Source organism: Labeo rohita, chromosome 15 (assembly GCF_022985175.1).
Source record: "Labeo rohita strain BAU-BD-2019 chromosome 15, IGBB_LRoh.1.0, whole genome shotgun sequence".
Taxonomy (NCBI): domain Eukaryota; kingdom Metazoa; phylum Chordata; class Actinopteri; order Cypriniformes; family Cyprinidae; genus Labeo; species Labeo rohita.
Window position 1 is genome coordinate 20627262 of NC_066883.1, and position 10010 is coordinate 20637271.

General features: G+C 33.9%; 1 protein-coding gene across 1 annotated transcript in view; it reads left to right on the plus strand.

The window, feature by feature from the left end:
- Positions 1-1205: 1205 nt before the first annotated feature.
- The window catches only part of ppp2r1bb (protein phosphatase 2, regulatory subunit A, beta b), a 21484-nt gene continuing 12679 nt past the window's right edge, over positions 1206-10010 (plus strand). The window contains exons 1-8 of the mRNA XM_051128655.1: positions 1206-1346; positions 1962-2052; positions 4799-4899; positions 5014-5246; positions 5331-5478; positions 7081-7236; positions 7327-7441; positions 7538-7608. Coding sequence (XP_050984612.1) covers positions 1269-1346; positions 1962-2052; positions 4799-4899; positions 5014-5246; positions 5331-5478; positions 7081-7236; positions 7327-7441; positions 7538-7608 — 993 coding nt within the window. The 5' untranslated portion in view covers positions 1206-1268. The remainder of the gene's footprint in view (positions 1347-1961; positions 2053-4798; positions 4900-5013; positions 5247-5330; positions 5479-7080; positions 7237-7326; positions 7442-7537; positions 7609-10010) is intronic.

Below are 10010 nucleotides of genomic sequence, written 5' to 3' on the forward strand. Positions count from 1 at the left end.
TGCCTTTTGTTCCTCAGACAGTTTTTTACACTCTTCTTCTTGATTTGATTTGTTAACTTTTGGCAGTCTATAGTACTCCAAATGTTTTTCCCGGTCCGACCGATTAGTACAGCCCAAAACATGACAACAACTGAACATTTTCAGCAGCAATAATCAGCAAAATATGTACGTTTCGTTCGGTTCAGTGGCATTGTTTACATTCAGTGCCGCCAATATGGACGACTGATGATGCATCTTAAAAACACTCTGCCCTGGTGAAAAAAACCAGCATATGCTGGTAGGCATGTTTTGATGCTGGGATGCTGGTTAGGTATGTTTTGGTGCTGGTTTAAACTGGTCCTTTGCTGGTTTATGCTGGTCCTTGACCAGCAACATGACCAGCATAAACCAGCAAAGGACCAGCAAAAACCAGCAAAGGACCAGCATAAACCAGCTAAGAACCAGCTTAAACCAGCGTCAAAACATACCTAACAGAAAGCTTTGACCAAAAATACCTTAATTTGTGTTCCAAAGTTGAATGAAGGTCTTATGGGTTTGGAACAACACGAGGGTGAGTAATTAATGACAGATTTTTCATTTTTGGGTGAACTAACCCTTTCAAGATATTTTAAAGGATGGTTCACACAAATATGAAAAATCTGTCAACATTTACTTACCATCATTTCAGTACAAACCTCACCATGATTGCCATTCCTCAGTTCAACACCAACATTTTTAGTGGTTGCTTGAATGAATGGGAACTGGAACTGTTGTGTTCAAACCTCAAAAGTATGCAGAAGCACAATAAAATTATTCTAAAAATACTACAGTAGTACATTATGACTCATGCGCTGCATTCCAAGTGTTCCGAAACTTTCCCGCCATAAGCTGTTAATTTTCATTGACCAGACGTGAATCACAACCTCAAACGTGATTTTGCTAACACGTGACTACAAATAACACATGAAGTTATATTATAGTCCAACATCTTGTTAGCAACAGCGTTTTTAAAGTACACACTGATTTCAAAATGTACGTTTGAGGTACGACTTTATAAAACATATAGTGTAACAAGAGTCTGACAAGAGTTATATCAAACCAGTTTGTCCTTTTAAGCTAGTTTTATTTCAGTGGTATTTTATTTTTACAGGCATTTATATCAATATTTGCACATGTGGTTATGATTTGTTACGGGACTTTGAATTTGTTGGGTGTTTTCCCATCAGCCCCAGCGGCGAGCGGAAATAGAGAGCAGCACAACGCCTCTGCAGTGATCATCCAGGTCTAAAATGGCAGGAGCAGAGGGAGACGATTCGCTTTATCCCATCGCGGTTTTAATCGATGAATTGAGGAATGAAGATGTTCAGGTAGACATCAGTCTAAGAGAAACCGAGTTTGATTCATATGTATAAAAAAAATCGCGTTTTATTGGCATCTTCCGTCATTAGCCGCTAACCGTGCAAGCGATTCATTTACAAAAGAAATGTGTTTTTCTTCTTCTTACATTTTCAACAGTGTTCTCTCATGTCGTTGTTTTCAGAAAATGATCGTTTTGCATTAAGGATTTTTAAAATGTCTATTTAAAGACGTTATAAAATAAAACATGAATATATAATTAGACGTTATATCCGGGCATTAAAAGCTTGAAATCGACCGGCTCATTCTCAAAATTCATCTGGCGGCATTTTTTGGGGTGTTAAAACGTGTACATTAGTATACCAGTCATTTTGTCACTATCCAGGATAGTGGTTTTCGGTCCTGGTCCCACAGTTGGATGTCTTGTTTAGCTGACACACCCAGGTCAGGTCTTGAAGCCTCCAGTAAAGATGTGTGTTAAATTAAGGAGGTACTTAACTGTCCTCCAGTGCCATGGAAGAGGCCACTGACCTTGATTTTTATGCATAAAGCAATAAAACATAACAGTAAATGTAAGGCAGGGTTTGCACCCTTGTTTATCAATGTAATTGTGTGCACATCCTCAGTTGCGGTTGAACAGCATTAAGAAGTTGTCCACTATTGCTCTGGCTCTGGGTGTGGAAAGAACACGGACTGAACTGCTGCCCTTCCTTACTGGTAAGTAACCCCACTGTCTATTTCTGAAACAAATTAACTATTAAATGGATCTTAGTAGTTCAGATTTGTACTTTATTTTAATATAGAGGGTTTGCACTTGTGTCACAATTTGGTCAGTTATCTGGATGTGCCGCCATATTGGCAATACTCGGATGTAAACAACAGCATCGATTGCATTGTTAATGTACTACTGAATACGTTGTTCTGCTAATTTATGCTGTCTTAACCATGTAAAAAAGGTGTGGAAGCTGCTAAATCATATAGAGAAGGACTTACTAAGCAGAAAAGGGAGCAATGTTGTGACAAACTGAAGTTAAGAGGTGGTAAAGATGCGTAACGAGCAGTATTAATTAAGATATTAGCCTAATATTTCACGTACCTGACCGGAAATTATACAAACAAGCACGAATGTTGTCAAGATTGTTGCCCTGAAAGTCCTGGTTCAGTTTGGCGAACCACAAATGCCTTTTGTTCCTCAGTTTATTTTTACACTCTTCTCCTTAATTTGTGAACTTTTGGCAGTCTGTAGTTCTCCAAATGTTTTTCCCAGTCCAAATGATTAGTACAGCCCAAAACACGACAATAATTACCATTTTCAGCAGTAATAATCAGCATAATATGTGAGTTTCGTTCGGTTCAGTGGCATTGTTTATGTTCAGTGCTGCCAGTATGGCTGATTGATGATGCGTTGTGAAAACACTCTATATTAAAACATCTGTTTAGTACCATTTTAGTATTAAGGAAAATATACTTAGGTATTTTATTTATTTTATTGCCATGTACATGATTAAGTATTGCAGCAATTTTTTAGGTTTTTAATTAGCAATAGTAGCTAAAGTTACAATATAACAAAATTTGCGACAGGTGTTATCTTCCATATTGTGATATAGAATCTGAATGAGATTTATTATCGATAAAGAAATAAAAATGTAGGATGGGATTTGGTTCAATCCACCGATTGTTGATTGTGTTGAAACATATGTGAATGCAAACTTGCAGTTTATTGTAAAAAATAGGCAGGTTTTAAGTGAACAAAATTACTGGAGAAGTCCTTCATATTTCACCAGAGTCTGTTGTTACATCAGAAAATGTTTAATTTCATGCTGAATTTTAACATTATAAGCTCAATAACATGCATTAAATAGTAATAATTGTGAATTTTCCCAAATTCTGTTTTCTATGTTGTATTCTTTCTGGATTCTGTTTTTTTCCAGTTTACATTTTTGTAGACTCTGTTTTAATGGTTAAATTAAAAAGCATGTTTAAATTGAAATCATGAAACTTGCACAGCAAACATTTAACAGGAATTTATTAGAAGTTTAACAAGAATGACATTTTCATGCCCCTATAAATTTAGTTTTTTTTCCCCTCAAATTCAGTTTCATTTTGACAAAATTCTGTGTTTTCATTTAATTTTCTGGATTCCATTTTAATGGTTTCATAAAATTGTAATAAATTGTATTTCTAATTAATTGATTTTATTTAAAACACGCACACACAAACGCACACATATATAAATATTAGTCAACATTTGAAGTGGATCAAAAAAGTTCATCAAAGTTGTCCTAAGAACAGGTATTGTTTTGGTTTTTGGACAAGTTTTCTGAACTGTGTGTGTGTATATATGTATGTATGTGTGTGTGTGTGTGTGTGTGTGTGTGTGTGTATATATATATATATATATATATATATATATATATATATATATTTTATTTATTTATTTTTTTTATTATTATTATCATTCATTAATTAATTTATATATGAAAACATTTTTCTGCTTAAATTCTGGTAAATAATTTTTCTGTTAAATATTCCTTAAATAATGTTTGCAATTTAATTAGTAGTAGTAGTACTAATGATAGTACTATTAGTAATAAAATTGCAAACATTATATAAACATTAAGTAATATATTTCTTTCACAGTTTCTTTAAGTTAAACCAGCCTTTTATTTTGATGGGTTGCTGTGAAGATCTTTAATTTTCAGTTTGTATATATATAGTGAGAATTTTTCTTGAAAGAAACTGTAAAATGTTCATGGAATGACTCTCAGAGATTGTTTGTGTTCATGTTCATGGGTGTGTGTTCACGGTGTGTGTGGGTGCACTTGGATGGGTTAAATGCAGAGCACAAATTCCAAGTATGGGCCACCATCCTTGCCCTCACGTCACGTCTTTTCCTTCCTTCCTTTCCTTTCTTTTCCTTGTAAATGTACTCATATTATATTAAGGCAGCAGAGGCTGAAAACAAAGCTTTAGTATGTTTGTAGTAAATGAAACCGTGTGTCTGTGCCATTCATTCACACAGAGACAGGCAGAACATGCAAAATTCATATTTAAATAGTATTTTTGCGGCTTAATATTCATAGACACTACTACATGTCACATTTAGTTTTAAATGTACTGACCTACTCATCCAAAATTTGGCATTGTACATTATATGACTGGATTCCGCGATTCTGTCCGTGCTTTCAGCATCACAGAAATCATAGGCCCTATTTTAGGGAGTTTTCTTTTGGTTTGTTTTATGTTTGTTTTTATGAAACTTCTATTACATTCAAAAATAATATGAACAACTAAGTATTATGAGATACGTGGGAATAGAAATTTGATTTTTGAACACTTTTTAAAAAAAAAAAATTGCTGTTATGTTGTTTATTGACTATTTCATTGTTCTTTCAAAGATTTTGGTCTGTTACACTTGCTTTTGGTTATATTACTTGCCTTAATGTGAAAATGTCATCTGCAGACACCATATATGATGAGGATGAAGTTCTTCTTGCTTTGGCTGAGCAGCTCGGGACCTTCACTGTACTGGTTGGAGGCCCAGAGTTTGTGCACTGTCTCTTGGTAAGTCATTAAAGGCGAAGAATTTGGTTATTTAATTAAAATTAACCATGGGTTTTCTGAAGTTGAGACACACCTCTCTGCGTGTTTTCATGTTGCACTTCTTTTCCTCCGCAGCCTCCCCTGGAGAGTTTGGCCACAGTGGAGGAAACGGTTGTGCGGGACAAGGCTGTGGAGTCTCTGCGCAAGATCTCTCAGGAACATTCCCCTGTAGACCTAGAGGTACATTTTGTACCACTTGTGAAGCGTTTGGCCAGCGGTGACTGGTTCACCTCCCGAACGTCTGCATGTGGGCTGTTTAGTGTCTGCTACCCACGTGTGTCCAGTACGGTTAAAGCGGAAATTCGTCAGTAAGTTCAAAAGATGTGTTGTTTTTATGATCATGCAGGTCATGTTTAGTATTTGTGTTATTTATGTTATGGTTGTCTTTACAGGCACTTCCGTACACTTTGCTCGGATGACACTCCCATGGTGCGCCGAGCTGCTGCCTCTAAGCTCGGCGAGTTTGCGAAGGTTCTGGAGCTGGACTATGTTAAGAGTGACATCATTCCTCTCTTTACAGCACTAGCCTCTGATGAGCAGGTACACATTTGCATATAGAAAGTATGTTTATGGGTTCTTTTGGTTGGTCAGTGACGTGAAGCTTCAAAAGAGAATTTTGCTTGCGAATTTCTATCAAAATAAAAGCTCTACGGTTTAACCTTTGGAAACAAAGAAAAATCAACAACCATAATTATTAGTATTGTAGTTTTATTGTTAATAATAGTAGTAATGATAATAAATATTATATAAATATTAAATACTTAATACTTTAATATTATTATTTTTATGTACTGTACAGTAGAATTGTAGTGATATTTCAATATTGATTCAGGGTTTTTTACTATTAAAATAGTCTGTGAAGCTGATAAGGCTATAAATAATAATATATTTTATTATTGTCATTATTAATATTACATACATTTTAATTATTTTTATCGCATACATTACAGTGGAATTGTAGTAAGATTTCTTTATTGATTCCGTTTTTTACTATTAAAAATAGTCTGAGACTGATATGGCTATAAATAATATTAATAATAATAATAAATATTATTTTAGAAATATTAAGTGATTTTTTTTTTTATTTTTCCATACAGTACAGTAGAATTGTAGTGATATTTCTCTATTGATTTAGGGTTTTTTGCTATTAAAATATTCTGTGAAGCTGATATGATTTATAATGATGATGATAATAATAATAATAATAATAATAATAATAATAATAAAAATAATCATATTAAATGTTCTTATTATGTACAGTACAGTAAAATTGTAGTGATTTCTTTGATTCAGGTTTTTTACTATTAAATAATAATAATAAATCATTAAATTTCGTATTAAACAAATTGTATTATTATTATTACTACGTACAGTAGAATTGTAGTGATATTTCTTTGAGTATTTATTTTTTAAATAATATAGTCAGTGAAGTTGATATGATTTATAATGATAATAGTAATAATAATAATATATTAAATGTTCTTGTATTATTATTATTATTATTATTACGTGCAGTACAGTAGAATTGTAGTGATTTCTTTATTAATTCAGGTTTTTTACTATTAAAAATAATCGTGTTAAATGTTTATTATTATTATTATTATTATTTTTTTTTTTTTTTTTAACTATTAAAATTGTAGTGAAGCTGATGTTTTTTTTTTACCTTTATTAAGTTTTTTTTTTTTTTTTACTATTAAAAATAGTGAGTGAAGCTGATGTGGCTATACATTTAAATACAACAGCACAAAAATACCTTTATTAAGTTATAATCAACATTATAATAATTATAAAATATTTTATATATATATATATATATATATATATATATATATATATATATATATATATATATATATAAAGAAATGCTATTTCATGACCTTTGTACGTTAAAAAATTAAAATAATGGTTATAAAGATGGAAAACAAAAAATGCAGGAAGTTATTTTTTTCCCCTTGATGGTTACATTACATGATATTTTTAGAGGCATTAAAATTGAGCTTTTCTTGAAAGTTGTATAAATGTTCTTAAAAAAAATTACATCTCTAAGAACTCGGCGCATATATTTTTAACTTTATATTAAGATTTGTGTTTTCGTGGGTGCTCTTATTAATCATTGATCCAGACATTGACTTTTCTCCACAGGACTCTGTACGTCTGTTGGCGGTAGAAGCTGGCGTCAGCATTGCTACTCTGCTGCCTCAGGAAGACTTGGAGGCTCTGGTCATGCCCACTTTACGTCAGGCCGCCGAGGACAAGTCCTGGAGGGTGCGCTACATGGTGGCAGACAAGTTCTCAGAAGTGGGTACTTATGAAACGCATATTTGGCCGGTATCCACGTCGCCTCTGAGACTCTGAAACAACTCTGCTTGTTTTTCTGTTTGTATAAAGTTGCAAAAAGCAGTTGGCCCAGAGATCACCAAGAACGATCTGGTCCCAGCGTTCCAGAACTTGCTGAAAGACTGCGAGGCAGAGGTCCGGGCCGCTGCTGCCAACAAGGTGAAAGGTGAGGTGTCCCACTGCCAGCTTCCCAAAGTCTGATGTCTCTATGAAATCAGCCACACAACAACACCCTTATCCCATGGCCTGTTTATCTCTGCAGTATTCTGTGAAAATTTGCCTGAAGACAGCAGGGAGACCATCATCATGACTCATATTCTGCCATGCGTCAAGGTACACATTTTAATCTCGCCCACTTGTTTATGAAATTGCGTGTGGCTCAACAGTTATGCCGCACAGTGCCGGCCAACTTCTCGGGAGGGGGTACTTAGAAAACTCGAGCTTGTTTTTTGATAATGTGATATCATATCTGGGAAGGTATCCAGGTTGTCTCTGCAAGAGATCTTGCAGTAGGTCTGCTTGTTTTTGTGTTATTTTGGGGGTGTTTACATTTTCGACATAAACAAGTGGTAGCTTTATGGCAGATGAATTGTTTCATACACGTACAATAATCTAGCTCATACATCACATATGCATAAATATATGCAGACTAAAGTTTACCTCCCAGCTTTACAAATTATCAGAGTTTGCATATATATATTTAGGACATCATCAGCAGGTGAGTTAACTTGGCTTGTTGTTGAACTGTCCGTCCTTTCTGAAGTGATGGGCAGCAGGGGTCACTGTTGTTGTCTGCTACGCCCGTAAGTGATCATATGTCAGCTGTCTGTTTCTAGGTTTACTGAAGCATCAGCCTGGGATTAGACTCTATTATATTTATTTCCTGGTGTATGTTTGCGTCTGACTGAATCATAGTGCTAGAGGAAGTAAAATGCCGTTTTATGTTAATGGAAATTAGTCCAATAGTACTGTATACAGCCTTCACAGTAACCATGAGAAGTCTAAAGATGTGTATAACTGAAAATATTCTACAGAATGTGTAAGAAATTAATCTAAGAGATTGGTTTAAAAAATATTCCTCCTCGTATATGAATGAATTTGTTTCCCAGAGGTCTTCATTAGGCATTTTTATTAGGCATTTTGCCATTAGTAGTTAAAGGGATAGTTCACCCAAAAATGAACATTAATTGCTCACCCCTATGTCGTTCCAAACCCGTAAGACCTTCTTTCGTCTTTAGGAAAAAAAAAAAGTGTCTTTATTCAACATTTTCTAGGGCCTCAAGTATTATTTTTTTTGGACTCCTTTTAACTGGTTAAATTAAATTGTATTAATCAAAAAACATGTCTAATTAATTAAAATAATGAAACCTAAACAATTTAACATTGGTTTATTAAACGTTTAACAAAAATTATATGCTTAGGGCCCTATGGAATGTTTAAATTTTGCCCACCTTATGTTTTATTGTTACCAAATTTATGTTTAAGAATGTCTAATTATTTGAATGCATAAAAACAAGTTTCATTTGTTCTTACAAAATAGCCTTGTGAAATGTTTATTTTTCTCAGGCATTCAGTGTTCAATGCATTTTTCTCATTATTAAATGAAGGCATAAAGCATGAATTTCATTTATCTAATTAATGGAAATTAAACAAGTTTTATTTTTTGGCAAATAAAGGGATTTACTATTACAATTAAAACATTGAAGAAATATACAATTATTTCTCAAATAAGGTTTTAATAATTATACTAGTAGTAGTAATATACACATTCTACTGAACAATAGTAATGTATTTCTACAACGTCTTAACGTTGAACCAAACTTTTATTTTGACGGGTTGCCTTGAATGTCTTTAAATTTCTGTGTGTATACGAAATGACTGTAGTTTTACTCTGATGAAATGGTAAAATGCTCATAAAGTGACTCTCAGAGCAGTTCTGGAGATGTTGTCCATGTATTTGTGTCCTCATTTAGTGAGACTGCAGACGCTAAAATTTCCATAAGTGTCACGCACGCTTCAGTACGAGTAGTTAACAAAACTGGTTTCATTAACAGACGCGCAGAATTCATAGTAAAATAGTTAAATGTTAGTCCATGTCACAGTTTGATTTAAATGTAATGACCTACTTTTGATTAGTTCATCAACTTTGACAAATTTCCGTGGTATTCCGCGTTAAATATTCTGTATTTATAACTGGATTGCGTGATTCCGTCCGTGTTTTTCGCAACGTGGAAATCATAGGGCTGTAAATTTCTTCTCTTCCATTTCAATCTTCGCTGTGCGTTCATGAGAGTACCAAGCTATTTTTGTTTTCTTTGCACACAAAGTGTTCTCACGGCTTTATAACATTATAAACGTGGTAGTTATGTTGCTGTCTACGCAGTGTCAGAAAGCTCTCAGATTTCATCAAAAATAAGTTAATTTGTATTCTGAAGAAGAACAAAGGTTTTACAGGTTTGAAATGACATGAGGGTGAGTAATTAATGACAGAATTTTCATTTTTGAGTGAACTGTCCCTTTAACTTTCTTTTTAAAGTCATTGCCTTGAAATATGATTTGCGATTAGTGGATACTTTGGGACAAGCCTCTCTTTTACTGATTTTCGACTACAAAGAACAGTGCATCAGCCTTTGGTGTGCCTGCTTGAGCTTCACAAGGCGTTCTTTGCTCATGAGTGGCCTGAGAGTCTCATGACCTGATGTTTGATATCTGTTAATAAGCTCATGTAAGCGGAG